We start from the raw sequence: 20,405 nt of genomic DNA on the forward strand, positions 1-20,405 counted from the left end.
CAGTACCTGGATGGGAGACCTTTTGGGTAAACCAAGTTGCTGCTGGAAGAGGTGTTAGTGAGGCCAGCAGGGGGTGCTCAGCCTACGGTTTGTGTTGATCCCAGCACTCTATATTAACAGGGACACTATACTGTCAAAAAGCACCATCCTTCAGATGAGACGTTAAACCGAGGCCCTGACTCTCTGTGGTCATAAAAAAATCCCAGGATGTCTTTTGAAAAGAGCAGAGGTATAACCTCAGCATCCTGGCCAGATTTGCCCATTGACCTCTGACCATCATGGCCTCCTAATCATCTCCATATTTACTGATTGGCTGCATTGCTCTCCTCTCCACGAATAAACTGGTGTGTGGTTGGCGATCTGGTGCATTAATGGCTGCCGCCACATCATTCAGGTGGATGCTGCACACTGGACGTGGATGAGGAGATACTAACAAGGAGCCATACCACAGACCACTTTATAAAGTCAGATTAGAGGTTTGAATCTTTAGGTAGACAGTGAATTGTTTCACTTCATGATTCATTGGTTTTCTATTAAATTGAGGAACAATATTTGCAAATTCAGAACAATACGACTGACAAAAAGATTGGTCTCAATTTCACTTGATTTGATTCTGTACTTTTTAAGTACATTCATAGAGGTGGCTGATATGACCAAAATCTTATTCACAATATGAATAATTTAATTTCACGTACACTGTAAAAAAAAAAAAAGAAAGTTGAGCCAATTTAAAATTTTAAGGCAACCAGCTTCAGCAGATTTTTGAGTTTTTTCGTTGAGAATCTCCTACAAAAATAAGTTGAGAGAACTCAGAAATCTGCTGAAGCTGGTTGCCTTAAAATTTTAAGTTGGCTCAACATTTTTTGTTTATAGTGTAAACAATATATGTTGTGATATAGTTATTTTTGTTGGGAATAAGGTTGTTATTGTGAGGCTGTAACTTTAGATGCCAGTGAAACTTCACAATTATTATTAAGTTATTCAGTCAAGAATAGTGATTCTCCCTTTTTCATTTGTTGTTTGATTAACATTAATGACATAGACGGCGGCAGGTATATTAGGCTGCTGTCACTTTAAGACCTAATGCACATGTTTATGTTCACTTAAGACATAGCCAAAATGTTCATGTGAATACTTGGCAAGAGGGGCATTTTGATATAATCCTGTGTGTATTTGACTGTTGAAATGCAATGAAAGCATTTGATTTTAGTAGCAGTTCCACACAGCTGGCAGTTGCTGCTTATACATGCAACATGATCCCTTGAAATGTGATCATGACACTCATGTTTCATTAAGCTGCTTTCTGCAAAAACACATGGAATCTTTTTGCATAAAAGAATACTGTCTGGATCAAAACACGATGAAAAAACAGAAACAAGTGATCACTTATGTAAGCAGATGCATATGTTCAATGTTACCAAATGAAATGACGATCCAGGAAGTGGTACTGTGCAAGCTTTGGGGGTGTTGATAAAATCCATCTACTCCGTTTTGATCATCACTCTGAATCCGATCCAGATGTAGTCTTTGAACAGAGCCTCTGCTTTTAAATAAGAAACACACACACACACACACAAAATCTCATCTTTTTGTTAAAAATGTTGCTTGTTTCATGAAACTTACCTACATTTATGTGTTGATAAAATAAAATAATGCATGAAGCCAGAGTTAAACATTTAGTGTTTTTCTTGTTTAAAAGCAGAGTTCTTTCTTTTGACATATTGCATGTTCAGATATTCAATTTTTTTTTCTCCTTTTGTAAAAATTATTTAAAAAAAAAGCTGGCCGTGGCTGGCAACCTTTTTCTTATTTGTTTTGTTATACTGGTGGGGAAATACGTTTTTTTACAGTATGTAAATGTGTGTGTTTTGTGTATCAGCAATATGCATTTCATAAAGTATTTGTATTTTTGTGTTTATAGTGTGGATCATGGAGGAGATTTCCGGATTAGAGCAGGACTGCAAAAATGTAGGTCTACAGACACAAACACAAACACAAACTCATACATTTATTTATTTATTTTAATAAATGAAGAGTTTATTTGCAAAAACAGATAACTCTATTTTTGTTAATTTTCAGGAATCATGTTTTGTTTTTTGTTTTTTTGCATTTCAAAGTAATATCAATCAAACTGCAGACGGGTTGTTTTGATTAAGTAATAATAACTAAAAACATAATAATAAAATACAGGTAACTTACAAAATTAAAGTTCATTAGAAGTATGTTTTTTATATATATTAAAAGTGTGTTTTTTTTTAGCAAAAGCAGATAACTCCAACAGTCATTTTTTGGCAAAAGCAGATAACTCCACATTTCATATTTCAGAGGTAAACACAATCAAGTAATTGCTAAAATAGCGGGACTGTTCATCAGTAATGGTTTTGTGTGCAGTTATTTTTGTAATTTCACCAAAATGAACAGAGAGTCTCCACAACAGTTAGCAATAGATTGAAGCACTCATCTGTGCGCGAGTCGCAGGGCAACAGGTGTTGTGCCGAATTTTGCACCCTGCCAGACTATGCACCCCCTAGTATAGGTAGGTTTAGGAGTAGGTGTGGGGGAGGAGCTAGGATTAGGGATGGGGTTAGGATTAGGCAATCAAGTAGTGATTTCAACAAGGGGGTGCATAATCTGGCAGGAGTGCAGAATTCGGCACAACACCGGCACTGATAACAGCGGCAACAGGCACTCAGGATGATTTTAAAAGCAACACATGTAATCGGCAGATCACCACTTATTTATTTACAAAATTAGTACTCTGCTAGTCAACTAGAGATGTTTAATTTGTAATCGATATGTCTGTACTGTGAGATGTTTTAAAAATATTTAACATCCAACTCGCATTAACAGGGGAATATCCCATCTGTCCGCTTATGGCAGAAGCAAATAATGCACGTATCTGATTCATATCAGTGTATGCGGCCACAGATGAAACTCTTCTCAGCTAGCGTGTCTTTTCTAAAGTGACTAGCAGCCTTGTCACCTGACCTCAATACTGCACGCTGATTTGCTAAAATGGACTTATTGGGTTCTGTTCACAGACAACAAGGGTGCATGTTGGTTTCTGCTGTAAAACCTGAACTTGCGGCTTTTGTGGCAAAACGTGTTTAGGGTTCAGAACGTGCTATATGTAGAGAATAACACACGGCAGTCAGTTCTTTTAAAAAAAAAATGGCATTTATCGGTTTTTGCAAATGAACTCTTCAAATGTTTCTCTCTTTTTCTCTCGTTCTTTGTGTGTTCAGATGCCTGTAGTCTCACACTAGATCCAAACACAGCAAACACCCATCTGATTCTGTCTGAGGGAAACAGAAAGGCAACATATGTGGAAGAGCTGCAGTCATATCCTGATCATCCAGAGAGATTTGAGCACCATCCTCAGGTTCTGTGTGGAGAGGGTCTGACGGGACGCTGTTACTGGGAGGCTGAATGGAGCGGGAGAGGGACAGAAATATCAATGACATACAAAGGAATCAGCAGGAAAGGAGGAAGTGACTGCAGGTTTGGATTCAATCAAAAGTCCTGGAATCTGAGCAGTTTTTATAAGAGACTCACTGTCTGTCACAATAATGACAGCACTGAGATATCAACCCCTTCATCCTCTAATCGAGTAGGTGTGTATCTGGACTGGTCTGCTGGTACTCTGTCCTTCTACAGTGTCTCTGACACACACACACTCACTCACATACACACATTCAACACCACGTTTACTGAACCCGTCTATGCTGGGTTTGGGGTTTATTATGGTTCCCCAGTTTCTCTGTGCTAGACTGAACAACAGAGTTGAGGTACTTGATCTTAGGACTTGGATTCGGACTGCAATTATGAGTCGAACAGACTCAGGTGGACTTAGACTCTGTCATTTTGGACGGAACATACAATTATGATAAAAAGACACTATTAAACGTCTCCCACTCAAACTCAGTCATTTAATGACTAGGTCTCAACTTGGACTCAACAAGGTGGACTCTGACCCAACCCTGTGAACAACCTTATCTAAGGAGAAACAGAAACAACAACAAAATGTCACACACAATGTTTGATTTTCTTTATTATTATTATTACTGCAGTATTCTATTTTTGCATCATCATCCAGATGACATAAATAAAATCTGACTGTTACACCAACAGGGTCTTTAATGACGTTGCATTCTAAATACATAGACATATGGAGTTGGTGCCCGTATTGCAGCTATAACAGCTTCCACTCTTCTGGAAAGGTTTTCCAATAAGTTTTTTGAGTTTTTGTTTAAATCTTTGCCCATTCATCCAGTTGGATCCTTTCCAATTCATCCCAAAGATATTGAAGGGGGTTGAGGACAGGACTCTGTGCAGGCCAGTCAAGTTCTTCTACACCAAACTCATTCAACCATGTCTTTATGGACCTTTTTTTGTTCACGGGGGCACAGTCATGCTGAAATAGAAAAGGGCCATCCCCAAACACTTCCCACAAAATGTCTCAGTATGCTGAAGCATTAAGATTTATCTTCACTGGAACTAAGGGGCCCAACCCCAGAAACACAACCCAATAACATTATCCCTCCTTCACCAAACTTTACAGTTGGGACAATGTGGTCAGACAGGTAGCATTGTACTATCTGCCAAACCCAGTCTTGTCCATCAGACTGCCGAACAGACAAGCTAGATTTGTCACTGCACAGAACAGGTTTCCTCTGCTCCAGAGTCCAGTAGCAGCGTGCTTTACATCAGTGGTTCTCAACCATTGTTTTCACACTGCCCCCTGTGGTAGCATTAAGTATGTGTTCACATTGCACGATGGATCTGCGACAGGAGGTTTCACACTGCATGACTTTACAATAGAAAGAATCACTGACAACTCATTCTGGTTTCTACGTTTCACAATCAAACTCATGCGAGAAGTGATAAGGAAATAATACAAGATCACACTGCTATTGTGGTCTACAACTCCCTGAACTGCCTGCTGCCCTGTACAGTATTTTGTCAGCGAATAAAAATCGGGGCTAAAATTGTGCAGTGTGAACTCGGCATTACCTGACACACTTAACAGAATTTCATGGAATTCTCTCCTAACGAGCTGATGATCTGTGCATTAACAAGTGCATTAATGTAAGAAAGACATACAAAATGTGCAGAGCACATCAGACACATGGCATTGCACTTTGTGATGTGAGGCTTGCACGCAGCTTGGCCATGGAAACCCATTCCATAATACTTCCACCATACAGTTTGTGTGCAGATATTAATGCAGTGGAAGTTTGGATTTCTTTAGCTATGGAATCAGCAGTGTTGGTGACTTTTACGCACAATGCATCTCAGCACTCGGTGACCCGCTTTGTTACTTTACGTGGTCTTCTGCTTCATTGCTGCTCTTCCTAAATGCTTCCACTTTTCAATAATAACACTTACAGTTGACTGTGGGATATCTAGCAGGAAAGAAATTTCACAAATTGACTTATTGTAAATGTGGCATCCTATCACAGGACCATGCTTTAATTTACTGTGCTCTTCAGAACGACCCTTTTTCCATCACAAATGTGTGTAATGCAGACTGCGTGGCTTGGTGCTTGATTTTATACACCTGTGGCAATGGGTCTGATTGAAATACTAGAATTCAGTAATTAAGCGTGTTCCAATACATTTGTCCATATACAGGATGTATTGTTTTTAGTTTAACATTATTTTTACTGTTTCAATTATTTGTTTTTCTTACTTTATTCTTTCCCACCTTGTACATGCCATAATGATAAATAAATCTTAAATAATTAGGCCTACATTTTTAGCGATGGGAGGATGGGATCAGTTTGATAACTTGGAGTTCAATTGTAATGTTATGTTTTAATTAGCCAAATTGCCTCAACATGCCCACATACAAAATCTTTGCTCATATTTGGAATTAGGACATCGTGAAAATAATAAGCACTATGCTAAGCTAGTAGGCTAAGCTGTTCTAAGCTGTGCTAACAAGAAAGGATAAATGTTTAATTTGATGAAGAGAGTGTGGAAAGGGCAAGGTTTTGTGTGTGTGTGTGTGTTGCTGTTAGACTGCAACTATTTAACATTTTGTCTAGATTACATAGAGTGAATACACCTTAAAAATGTGTGCTAATAAGGGCTTGGGGCAGTTCTACCGGAGCTGGAGTTTTGTTTTGCATTATGCAGTTGTCTGGATATAATGAATGGTATAAAATGAATGAGAGTGTTTCTGAAGGGTGCTTACTCTGTTAAAGAGAAGTAAAGCTTCTTAAGACAGCTCAGTGTATAGTGAGCAGTATTGTTCCATTACGCCCTTCATAATCACTTCCACACTTCAGCTATCTATCTATCTATCTATCTATCTATCTATCTATCTATCTATCTATCTATCTATCTATCTATCTATCTATCTATCTATCTATCTATCTATCTATCTATCTAAATTTAATATATTATGTCAATATAAACTGTTAATCATATTCAGTTATCATGTTTACTTATTCATTTCTTAACAAGGCCAGGAGACAGCACATTTCCACTCAGTCTATACATTGTAATTTGAGTCTTGTGACATTAGTGTGCAGTGGAAATACAGCCATTGAGGTAACAATCACATTTATTACAGAAATTATGTATAAATGCTGATAAGTATAAAAGGATTGCATTATTATTAATAGTTCAGGTAGCATATAGCTGTATGTGTCGGTGTGAGTTTTCATTACAGAGCAGGTGTAGATTGATCAGCTGCTCTCCGATCCTCTTTATGCTGAGCTCTGCAAACACATGCGCACGCACACACACACACACACACACACACACATGCGCTGTGATGCATACACACACACACACAGTCTCTCCTGTGCTCCATTTCCCACACATACAGTCTCACATCCAGGAACAGCAGACAGGACGCAAAACAAGGTGACTCCTGCAGAGGCCATTCAAGCAGGTATATTCACATTTCTGCTCTTCTCTGCTGATATTTTCACTTTCATGAAGCTACAAAGTGTAGATTTAATCAGACTATGTCCTCTGGAACTGAAAGTAAAGATGGGTCAAGTGATTGTAAATGTGACAAGTACAGTATCATCTGTCATGATATCACTATAGAGTACAGTAACATTAATCAAAACAGGATTATATATATTTTGTATGCTACTGCTACATGATATCTTTTTTATCAAGTGCTGAGTGTGCAGTTTTCCTCTGTGTTTTTGATGTCGCTGAGCCAGTGGGATTTTTTTTTTTTTTATTATGCTTGAATTTCTGCTTAAATTTTTGCATTATTGTTATTAATGTTTCAACTGTGGCATCATCAAGGATAGACACATGAACAGAGTCTTATCTAATTAGATTGAAATGAATTATACCAACATTAAAACATGAATATTTAAATATATATCAAGTGTGAGAAGAACCAGAGGGGTGCAAATTGTATGTAGATTATTGAAGTATGTTTTACAATAAAATACTATTTGTGTATACTATGTGTTACTTTGTAATTATTAGTAGAATTTACCGTACTTGCAATTATTATAGGCAAATTTAGTTGTTATTATAGGCAAGGTTTACAGTCAGAAAAAAAGGTGCAAAACCTGTCACTGTGATGGTACGCTTTCAAAAGGGTAACATTTAGGCACTGATATGTATACTTTAGGTACTAATACAGTATGTCCCTTTAAGGTACTAATATGCACATTTAGGGCTAAATAAGATACAAAGGTTTACTTTTGAAAAGGTACCATTGTATTTTTCCTGAGAGTGTTGTACCGCTAAGCGCTGGTCCTTTTTTAGGGCTCTATCAGTAGACAGATGTTCAGTACATTGTGAACTACAGTAAACACGCTTAAAATAGCAGTGTGTGCTGAAACCAGAGAAACCTGCAACATTATAAACCATCCCAAGATGAGCTGTGAGAATGAGAAAGTGGAATTACACATTAAATTCAAATGAAGCTAAACTGATAAAGATGTAAGTGTATGACTTACAGTAATATGCTGTTGACAGATGTCATCATTCTGCAGAATCTAATACTGTCATAATCTTATGATTCCATATGCTTTACAATAGTAAACGTGTATAATTTGCTTAAATGCATATATGTTCCATATACATAACGCACACAAGAAGTAATTATTTGAACAGCATTACAAATCCATTTGTTGATGTTAATTGTCCACATTCTCAGCTCTGGGCTGCATTTCCCAAAAAGCATTGTATTAGATCATGCAAAACATTGGCATCAGTGTTCTCTATGATCTACTTAGGCTTATAAAGCTTTTTGAAAGCATAGTTCTGGTCTGTCTATATCATTCTATGCATTTGTTTATATTTATATCTTTTATCAAATGTTCTTCTTTTCTCATGAAGCACCATGTTTTTCCTATATCCTTCTCTGTTTTTCTAGAGCCAGATCAGTAAACAGTTTGGTGTCTATTGACACAGCTTCATCTGTGACCCCAGAGACATCATCATGTCAGGGGACAGTAACCAGGGTGACAAACCCCAGAGCAATGGAGTCAAAAATCACAGGTATACCTTTGGTTTCATGGGAATTGGTTTTCTGTCTCATTTTAAAGTGTGTATTCATTTTACACTGCCTATAAAAAGGCCAGTTTGCAGAGTTTGCAGATGATTATTATTGTTGTTGCAGCTGATTAATCGTGCTGTTAAAACCTCATTTTTTCTGTAGGGTCTTAAAAAACTCATAATTATTGTTTTCACAAATAAAAGCCTTAAAATTTCAAAATGGCATGGCATTAAATGTTGCATACACTGAAAAAAAATAGTATTTTTAATTTATTTTCAAGAAAAATATCTAAACATTTTTAAATCCATATACAGTGGATTTACTTGAGATGAAAAAGGAAGATATGAAGTCTTGTTTTCTGAGAAATGGAACAAAATTAAATGAGTTTATGTTTTAAACAAAAACAAAAATCTGTCAATGGACAATGCAAACTTTCTTTATGAGCGCATTGGCATTTGTTTGTTCATGTTTTAGCCCTAAACTCACTTCATTTTGATAAATTTCTCATGAGACAAAACTGCTTATCTTATATCATTTTGCATGTTGATTTAAGGATCTTTAGACATTCGCACTGAAAAAAACAAGACAATTCAGAGAAAGAGCATCTCTTTTTTGCAGAGTGATCAGAAGGTACAGTAAAAGTTATTTATATATATATATTTTTTTTTTAATAAATTAAAAAATTAATGGAGATCTGTTGGAAGTTATATTTTATTCAAACTTTGAATTGTTGCTAATGCAAGACATTTACATTTAGAGACTATTGATGTATTTACTTGGTCTTAAAAGGGGCTTTAATAGTCTTAAATTTACCTTCATAAACCTTAATTTAATCCAGTGAAGTCACTTTTATTTGATCAACTGAGTAAAACCATATTTCATTACTTAGCTACATGAAGTATACAATTATGGTCACATTATTAATCAATCATAATGATAGAAGCCCCAAGACAGAGCCTTGTGGCACTCCATACTATTAAATGCATGTTAGGTTTGCCCTGAATTACTCAAAAAAAGTGGTAGTGAACCGAAAGATAGGATCTAAAATAGACTAGCATCTACCAACTTTTCTCCAGCCTGTTGAGCAGAGTGTCATGATCTATGGCATCTGCATTATGATAGGCCCTACATCATGACCAAAACATAATAGTAATAATTGGTTGGACAGTTGGTTTCCTATTATTTAGACCAGGGTTCTTCAGTCTTTAATCTGGTTCAGGTGAGTGATGCAAGGATATATATAACAATATATAATATTGAGTGTTGCATTGTTGGTTTCACCTGTCACATTTACATTTATTCACTTACGTTTATATTTATTAATAAATTTGTAGACCTACATCATGTAGCTTTACATTTAATGTGGACAGCTACAGGAATCCAGTGCAATGAAACCAAAAAGAGGAACAGTTTGGACTAGTGAAATATTATTTAATTTACATACTTTCTTATGTTGCTTACATGGATCTGCAAGTTGTGATTTAAGACATAAATGTTCTGCTCCCTTCTTAATTACAGGGTTACGGGGTTAAGCCTGGTTTATCGTAGCATTGCTCTGTGTCATGCAGCGATTGATTCAGCTCTAGTATATTTTTGTTGATGAAACTTCTGTAAAGTTACTCAATATGAACATTGTTTATTGAACTGTTGTGTATCAGCAGTATCACATCTGCCATCGTACTATTGATCTGAATATCAGCATGGCTGTGATTAAATTATTAAAAACAACAGTAATATTGCTTAAATATACTGGCTGGAATACATGTTTGCATGTGGTGTTCTCTGATTACCTGTGCAGTTCTGAACTCATAGAGAAATGTTTTCACTCTCCTACACTCCTACAATCATGCTGGAGTAGGTCAGCTCTTCCTGCTGCAATGTTCTCACGAAACAATGCCAGTATGTGGAGCGTTCTCAGAAAATGCATTGGGATGGTAAGTCAAATATGGCTATATATGCATACATATGTTTGCATGATGTAAGCAGTGCTCTGGTTTGTGAAGTGGATCTTCTGCTGAATTATTTTAACTGACTTGAGCTGAATAATGACTACTGTCTTCAGTAGAGCTGCTTGAATTATTATCAGTTATTAAACTAAACAGATGACATTTTTTATTATAAAGCGCTATAAAGTAAAGGTGACTCAAGTTCTGATGTAAAAGCAGTCTGTTGATCAATTATTCTCATCTTTAAATCTTCACAGGAACTGTCTAAAATCACAATGCCGGTGGTTTTTAACGAGCCTTTGAGTTTTCTTCAGAGATTGACTGAATACATGGAGCACACATACCTCATCCAGAAGGCCAGCGCTTCACAAGACTCCATCCACAGAATGAAGGTAAATATATTTGTATTTTTTTAGGCCAAGAAACCCTTGGTGAATAGAGAAATAGAGCAGAGACCTACTGAGTAAAACAGCGTAAGCCTGGCCTATATTAACATGCATATTCAAGATTCAAGAGAGATTCAAGATTTTTATTTGTCACATACACAATTATACAGGGTATAACCAGCAGTGAAATGTAGGCATGTGGTACCACTAATGTATTCCAGCATGATGTTTGCATTATAATGCCATTAAAATGATTATGATGGCGACTAGAATTCAGATTTTACGTGGATATTATGTTTTTAAATGGGAGAGACGATAAAAATTAGCTTCAGTTTCTTAACTTTAACTATGGTTAAGATTAATTTCAGGTGGTATAATTAGATTTCTCATAAAATTGTCTTTTAGGTCAAACAATAACAGGTAGGTGCAAATCATGGCTAAGACCTGAATTTAATATGCTTTCATTTAATTACCTTCCGTTTACAGAATTTGCGTCATGTCAATTATATGTATTCTTATCTAAACACAACACACATGATATTTTATTTCTGAATAACTATTACATCAATGAAATTTTAGGTAAAAAAAATTAAAAATTGACAATGAGCAAAAGATCTGAAGATTTATAATTATACTCAATAAACCTGAAATGGCTCAAACATAATCACCACCAAAGCACTATGATCTTTATAAGCCATTTTGCATGTTTACGTAATCTTTTCAAAATATAATATATTATATAATGCTATCAAAACATCTTAGATGTACACAATTTAGATGCAGGTTTTAGTCTTTCAATTTAATTGTCAGCTATACAAAAGTGATTGTTGGGTGAAATCCTTTGCTACTGTTATGGAAAAATGAGTTGATTTGAGACTGTATGAAGTATTTTGGTAGTTTTAGTTCATTTTGAATGTGAAATATACTGCTGTGCCAAGCTGAAAGCTGGTTAGGAGGACTTTGTGAAGAGTTTTTAAAAAGTGACCTAAGTATTAAGAAATGTGTTTAAGTGACTGTAAAAAACTGTAATCTGTTGATAAGATAACATTTCTTTGGTTTTTCAGTGTGTGGCAGCTTTTGCTGTGTCAGCTGTGGCCTCACAGTGGGAGAGGACGGGAAAACCCTTCAACCCGCTGCTCGGAGAAACCTACGAGCTGCTCAGGTCAGTGTTTCACATCAGCTGATCAGTTATGAGCGAACACATCAATGTTTCATATGAACTGTTTTTGTGTCATCAGAGAGGATCTGGGGTTCAGATGGGTCTCTGAGCAGGTCAGTCATCATCCGCCGGTCAGTGCCTTCCACGCCGAGGGCATAACGAACAACTTCATGTTTCATGGCTCCATTTACCCAAAGCTCAAATTCTGGGGAAAGAGTGTGGAGGCCGAACCGCGTGGAATCATCACCCTAGAGCTTCCTCTGTGAGTCATTTACTGCCTTACATGGACAGCAGTAAACATGTGCAGCATGTGTTCATCAACATACTGTATGAGAGCTCAAGAAGACTTCTTACATGTAAATTCATCCACATGGTTGTTAATTTGTTGTTTTTCAGCCACAATGAAGCCTACACCTGGACCAACCCGACTTGCTGTGTTCATAACATTATCGTGGGACAGCTGTGGATTGAGCAATATGGAAATGTTGAAATTATTAATCACAAGTAAGAGCAAGTATAGGCCTCAATTAGACAAAAATGTGCAACAAACAAGGATGTAAATTATATTATTGTTGCTTTATTAAGGTTTGAAAAGAACAACTAATATGGAAGAACGACTAATAAGGTCAAATGATGTTACTGTGCTTTTTAACAGAACTGGGGAAAGATGTTGTTTGACTTTCAAACCGTGTGGCATCTTTGGAAAAGAGCTGCATAAAGTTGAAGGATACATTCTTGATAAAAGGTATGTAAACACTACTAAAACGACAGATATCTGATGCTATTTCTGTCCCAGAGAACCTATAGTAACTAATTCAGTTTGATATGACTGTAGTGTGGTGTGTGTGAAGTTAGCTCAGGGGTCTCATTTATAAAGTGTGCGTACGCTCAGATTTGATCTTAGAGTGTGTACGCTTAAATCCACATCAACGCTCATATTTATAAAGACGTCTTTGACGTGGAAAAGTGTTTAGCATCACGTCAGGGTCTGCACTTTTTATTATTGGAGAATTGCAGGGTTTTTCAAATATAAGCTGTTCTTGCAGCTCGCTGTTCTAAATTATGATGATTGGTTGTTATATGAACACTTTATTACTAGTACTTATAAAGCAAATATTAATGCATGATCATATTTCGGATCTTTTAACCCTACCAAATAAAAATAACTAATACAACAACAGCTACAACAACCTTACTATCAGTAAGCAGCAAATTATTTTTTTTGACTGAAAACTCTTAGTTAATTGTGTTCCCTTAAAACATCTAAAATGCTACCAAAAGCATTAAAACATGTACATCAGTACATGACCACATTTTCTTTATATCTGTCCAGCAAAAAAAAGGTCTGTGCTCTGTATGGCAAGTGGACGGAGTGTTTATATTCTGTGGATCCAGCGACAATTGATGCTCACAGAAAATCTGCCACAAAGCGCTCTGAGAAGGACAGGAAGGGAAGCACAGAGGTGACTGATCATGATCATGATTGTACTGCATGCATTTGATTTGTTGTATTTAATAACATTAATCAATGTCTAATGTAATGTGCTGTACAAGTGTTGCTGACATACAGACTTGGGGTGTTTTGCAGAGTAATAATGCGGATGAGGAGCCGGATGAAATGCCTCCTCCAGAAGCCGAGACGGTGCAGGTGATTCCAGGGAGTGAGCTGATCTGGAGGATATCCCCGCGGCCACACAACTCCGGAAAAGTATGTAGACTATGCCATCATTTATCAACACACTCTTGTTATTGTGATGCGATCTATTGCCAAACATCATATCATTACCATTTTAGCATTAAATATAATTTAGGGCTTTTCTGAATTAGAATGAATTTGTGCCTCTGATTCCTTGAGATTAATTTCTAGTATGAGGGCCCTATTGGAGAGATTTGTATTGGCTATGGGGTGCGTGCATGCACAAATATAAGTGTAAATTAACGCTTGTTTCCGCTCTGTAACATGCCGTTTCTTTGTTGTTGTTTTTTTGCTTTGTTCTTATTGCACTGATTAAATATATTAGAAACAGCCCAAGCCAGTGCTATTGCACACTATAAGGATCCTTGAAAGAACTGAAATAATTTGGTGGTGATATAAAACTGTAATGCCATAAAGACCTGAAGCTGACTTAGCCTGTAGTTATTGAAAAAAAATAAGTGTTGCAGTGATGTGTTTTTGTTGGCTATTACATTATTTTGCATATCACCTGATTCCCTCGACAACAAAACTCAATAGATTTTTTTTCAAATGGCATTTTGGATTATTGCACATTATTACTGACATATTTTGTTCAATATGATAAACAAAGCTTTTATAAAACTTTAAGCCTAAATACAATAGGTAGAAGTAAAAAACTCAATGTTGACTATAAATTAAATACATCACAGTCAAAGTCATCAGCATTAAGCTTACACTAACTCGTTCAGTCTTTATAAAAAAATAAAAATTAAAAACCTGAAAGTTTGCAAGAGTGCAATTCTAAAAACAATGAGGCTGTGAAAGTGACTAGGGAGTAGATGAGTTTATGTTAAGCACAGACCGTAATCACAAACCAATTCAGAGCGATAGAACCAGAAGTGCTAAAATGCTAAATCCCTTCAAATTATTATATCATCAAAAAATACTGTATGTAATCTCTGCAGCACTCTATAATAACAAATATGCATATTGACAGAACATGTACATAGAAAATTACCCACCCCTCTTAGTTAAACTACAGTTTTTTTACAATCATTGTTGCACTAATAACAGAACCTTCATGTCATTTTTCAAAACTCAAAACAGTTATTATTTGTAACACAGGCTATCCAATGTTCAAAACTTTGCATATTGCATTCATATCTTTAAAGAAGCATTGGTTCAAAATACTAATTTATTATGAAATATTATAGGAACATTACTTTAGATCACCCACACACAAGATACTCATAGTTTCAATGTGCAGTTGTTAGTACAAACATTAAATATATATATTTTTTCAAAAGATATGATGCAGCTTTCATTATGGTTCTCCACATTCAGACATCATTGTACAGACACTGGAATCATTAAACAAAATTTGAAAATTATTGATGAATTCAACTCACAACAGGTTTTTCAAAAAGAAAACAAAAAAGATAAAACTACAGTAGGCCTACAGTAAAATGTCAACTGGAGTGTCCCTCACTACACTTCTATATTTGCACTGATTTTGCTTTGGGCCACTCATAATCACATTCAGTGGGCTGCTCTCAACCCCTGGGCTCTCAAACTCTCCTCCATCTCTTGGCCTGCCTCATCCAAAAATATGAATGGTTTTCATCAGCTTCCAGCTCTATCACCCTCTAAAAAGACATTTACTGTAGGAAAAACAAATACTGATAACAATGATATAGAATTTGGGGGATTTTTTTTTTCTTTCCCAACAACAGGCATCTTGAAACTAATCATACCTGAACATACTCAGTCCTCAGTTGCTTCACTTTTGTAATGTTGTTCAAAATGTTCCATAAAACTATGCTTCAAGAGTAATGCAAGGGTTACGTAGCATTTTGAGCAGTTGTAGCAATTGATAGATCATTATAATGACATGAATAGACACTTCATTCAGATGTAATGTGTGAGTTGCATTTGGAAATAGTAATACTTTGATGTTGTGTTATTTTGAACCAGTGATTTTAGTTCAATGAACAAAAGATCTTTGGCTCATGTGTATTGTATCCAAGCATTTGGAAAAAGTGCTAAGTGCTTTGAAAAATGTGCATTTTGATCTTCAGTTGCGAATTGTGTCTAGAGTTTTGAAAAATGACATGAAGGTTCTGTTATTAGTGCAAAAATTATTGTAAAAAACTAATATATATGCATAAAAATAAATATGCCTGTTTTGTGGCATATTGTCACTCAATTTCTTTCTTTCTTTCTTTCTTTCGGTCAGTATTATGCGTTCACATCATTCGCTCTGCAGTTGAATGAGCTGGATGCAGAGATGGAGCGAGTTCTTCCACAGACAGACTGTCGTCTGAGACCTGATATCAGAGCCCTGGAGAATGGAGACATAGGTACATCAACCTCTTATAGACTTATAATGAAATACATTCATTCAACCAGTAAACTAGCACTGAACAACCACTGTGGTTACACTGCAGATTCATTTACAGTCTTCACAACATCCACACAACATACTATCGATATTAGGATTGATACGCCCACCCCTATATTCTAGATATTATCAAATGGCCAGAGTTTTGAGATCGCAGCGGACGTGAAGGACTATGATAAGAGCTCACTCATATACTGAGGTGCCAAACCATGCAGGGCCTTATAGGTAATTAGCAAGATCTTAAAATATATAGGATGTTTAATAGGGAGCCAGTGCAGTGTTGACAGAACCGGGCTAATGTGGTCATACTTCCTGGTTCTAGTAAGAACTCTAGCTGCTGCATTTTGAACCAGCTGGAGTTTGTTTATTAAACGTGCAGAGCAACCACCCAATAAAGCATTACAATAATCTAGCCTCGAGGTCATGAACGCATGAATTGTTTCTGCATTTCACATTGAGAGCATAGGTTGTAATTTAGATATATTTTTAAGATGGAAAAATGCTGTTTTACAAATGCTAGAAACATGTTTTTCGGAGGAAAGATTTCTATCAAAAGGTACGCCTAGGTTCCTAACTGATGACGAAGAATTGACAGAGCAGCCATCAAGTATTAGACAGTGGTCAAGGTTGTTACATGCAAAAGTTTTTGGTCCAATAATTAACACCTCTGTTTTTTCATCTTTTAGCAAATTGATATGTTTCATCGGGTCGCGGAGAAATATAGAGCTGAGTATCATCAGCATAATGAAAGCTAACTCCATGTTTCCTAATGATATCTCCCGAGGGTAACTCAGTATTAAATCTAGAGTATGATTTCGACAATGAGTAGGTCCTGACACGTGTTGTTTACGTGTTGGACTTTATCTGCAGCCAGTACTAACTCAGATAGAAAATCAGCAAATTCTTTAATAAAGTCTGTACGGTGCCCTGGTGGCCTGTATACAGTAACCAGTAACACTTGTTTCTTTGGATAACGTTATATGAAGCACCATTACTTCAAATGAATTGAAACCCGACCTCTGAGAAATACTGAAAATATTGCTATAAATTGTGGCAACACCTCCCCCTTTACCTTTTGGACGCGGTTCATGTTTGTAACTGTAATCTTGGTGGCTAGACTCATTTAAAGCAATATATTCATCTGGTTTTAGCCAGGTTTCTGTCAAACAAAGCACATCTAGTTTATGGTCAGTGATCATATCATTTACAAAAAGTGCTTTTGTAGAAAGGGATCTAATATTCAATAAGCCAAGCTTTATCATTTGTTTAGCTGTATTATATCAGTTTTTTATTTGTTGAACATCAATTAAATTGTTACTCTTACTTTGGTTTGGATGCTTTCTGTATTTTCTAGTTTGGGGAACAGACGGTCTCTATAGTGTGATATCTGTGTGCGACAGATCATCAGTTTATGTTCCTGTTTATATATAATGACATAATAGAAGACTGCTTAACTGTAATATACAATATGCATGTTCACTAAATGTGGATGATTTGCATTGCTGCTGTTTCCAGATGCAGCCAGTGCAGAGAAGAACAGACTGGAGGAAAAACAACGAACGGCTCGGAAAAATCGCTCCACATCAGACGAGGAATGGAAAATAAGGTTTGACAAGTTAATAAATACCCAACAAAGCATAAACTGATGGGTAAAAGTACATAATTAAGTTCTGAAATGATTGTATAAGTAGTATGTGGTTTACCTACATAACTGATTTATATGGATTTATGTAGGTAAACCAATGATATTTCATTAGTTTTGGACGTGTGGAGATTCCACAGCATGTTACAATAACATCACACACGTCACAATGATCATGGTAGCACTTATTTTTACAGTTTTGTTCCACATGTACATACTGTGTACTTATTACAGTGATTAAATCACTTGGTAATAAATGGGTACTTACACATGTAGTCATTATATTACACTGAAAGTACACAATGTAAAATAAAGTACAACCGGGAACTTAAGTGCTGTGAGTAAAGCCAGCATTTAGATGCACAATGCCTTTATACATTAAACAATGCGATGAGGATTTGTCTTTATCAACATTTATTGGTTTTTCTGCATGCAAATTTATTTTGAGGATGACAGACATGATTGCATTGATCTTAACTTTAAGGTCAAACTCATGTTCACATGCAGGTGGTTTCATCAGGGGCCAAACCCTTACACCGGAGCCCCAGACTGGCTCTACACCGGCGGCTACTGGGACAGGAACTACTCACACCTGCCTGACATATACTGACCTCAAACTACTGCAAACATCTGGGGGAACGAAGCGCCCTGCTGCTCAGGAAATGCAGCTGAGTCATATATATATATATATATATATAAAAATGAGTGTCATGATTATGATGACACAGTTAAAGTCATCATGACATACAGTAAGAACACAAGATCTAACCTGAGCTTTATCTTTTAGCCCATTCAAGTGTAGTATTAATTTATATAAAACATATTCAAATATAACAATACATATGTGAAATTATGCGTGTAACATCACAAGAATTTGTTGAAAACATTTGTAACATTTAAACATCCAACGTTTTCATTTTTATGGATTAAATTAATTAATATGGATTATTTTCATACAACTAGATATAGAACAATAGTGTTTTTCTTACAACTCATTTGAATAGAGTCTACATTAAAAGAAAGAATGATTCACATCCAGTCAAATGTACCTGGATGAAACATAAATATCCTGAAAACAAATATGCTCAAAATATGACGAGTTCAGATGTAAAAACCTGGAAGTCCGCCTGCGATTTTTCTTTTCTTTGCCATTAAAGTTAATTTACTGAATCTAAACATAGGAGCCTCTTAAAAATGCTAATTTAAAAGAACAAAATGTCTTCATGTATGGTGTGCAAATACTCAACTCTTAAAACAGACTGAGTTTTGAAACGTTTGCTGAAGGGTGTTTTGGAAGCTCACACAACATCTGCTTATGTTTGACAAAGATGGTACTCTGTTGCATTTATGCATCAAATTGCTCTTTAAAGTTTCAAATATTTGTGGTTTGCCATCAGCAGGTTTGCTAAATATCTTAAAGAGGGAAATAAAAAAGGGCTCTTTGTTGTGTATGTATCCATTAAACAGCTGCCTCCTGAAAAAGGCACATTTTATCATGTAAACACTATATTTTTCATTATACATAACACTTTTTACTGTCGCTAAATAAAAGGCTTTCTGAAAACTTTGTGTTTAAATGTAAATTATATGGATAAATCTTATAAAAGCATGCCCAGTCCTATTTCACCCTTGTGAGAAATCTAATTTTGCATTAAAAGAAGCTTATATTAGGACCATTACAGGACTATGAAGAGGCATGACAGTAAAGCTCTGTAGTGCCTGGGTGACCACAATTTAACTTGGGGTTCATAAATCATCACTCGTGAATCAATCTGTAACACGAAAAGCAAAGGACTCTCCAATGGTCTGGCCATATTGACTGCAATCCTTTGGAAAAGACAGATGCTGGTACAGTACAGTATTATAGATGTTTTCCCCCATATGTTTTGTCAATCATGGGGTTTTAATGTCACATCAGCCTCTTGTAATTTGGCAAGACCATCAAGTACCTTCAATCCCAGGACCTTCAGATCCTCAGGAGACACAGTAGATACAGAGATGGAGAACCATGCTGTAGCCTGAGGAATTGTAGCTGACAGAATCCACGTTAAAGGTTCGCTGTATCTCCTCATACAACATTTAATCATATTATTCTCAGACTTTAAGACCTTTTGCTTGTGCATACAAACATGGTTGCTCAAACACTTTCAGTGGCTTCACCTACTCCATCAGCAACCCCATCGTATGCATGTAGAAATGTCTTTTTTTTCCCCTCAGAGTGTCTGCGGTTTCTTTCCTTACATGATTGCATGATTACAGATCGCTTGCTCTGAGAGACTAAATCTGTCACTCCTCTCATATACACTGATCCAGACTGACTTTCTGTCCACATGCAAAGCTTCTTTTGATACTGTTTTCACTGAAGGAGATGCAAACATATAGCAACATTTTATTTTTTTTATGATCTCCAGAAGAATGAATACAACTTTCATTTTGTTAAGAAATGGGGTTGAGAAATTTGAGACGGAATTGTCATTTTCTGGGTGAACTATCATTTTAATACATGGTCTATAGTTATTGTACTGAATTTCAGATCAAAATAAATTTTTTGAGGCAAAAATCCATAGTGGTAAAATCAGCTTTAATTAGCTACTGTATTTTATACTACAGATTGTTTATTTTAAACTAATCAAAATGATTATAATACTGAATTATTATCCTGGTGCAGTGACTGAGACAGACCTGCAGCATCAGCTCCGCTTATAAAGCCA

General features: G+C 36.1%; 1 protein-coding gene across 1 annotated transcript; it reads left to right on the forward strand.

Moving 5' to 3' along the window:
- Positions 1-6,834: 6,834 nt before the first annotated feature.
- LOC306845638 (oxysterol-binding protein-related protein 1-like) lies at positions 6,835-18,304 on the forward strand (the record flags this gene model as incomplete). Its single annotated transcript, XM_079378545.1, has 13 exons — positions 6,835-6,904; positions 8,363-8,487; positions 10,344-10,419; positions 10,689-10,823; positions 11,882-11,979; positions 12,056-12,238; positions 12,373-12,480; positions 12,632-12,721; positions 13,310-13,439; positions 13,565-13,684; positions 15,888-16,011; positions 17,568-17,658; positions 18,202-18,304. The coding sequence occupies exons 2-13, from the start codon at positions 8,429-8,431 to the stop codon at positions 18,302-18,304; spliced, it is 1,317 nt and encodes a 438-aa protein (XP_079234671.1). The 5' UTR covers positions 6,835-6,904; positions 8,363-8,428.
- Between the last annotated feature and the right edge of the window lie 2,101 nt (positions 18,305-20,405).

This window comes from Barbus barbus (assembly GCF_936440315.1).
Source record: "Barbus barbus genome assembly, chromosome: 26".
NCBI classification, from domain to species: Eukaryota; Metazoa; Chordata; class Actinopteri; order Cypriniformes; family Cyprinidae; genus Barbus; species Barbus barbus.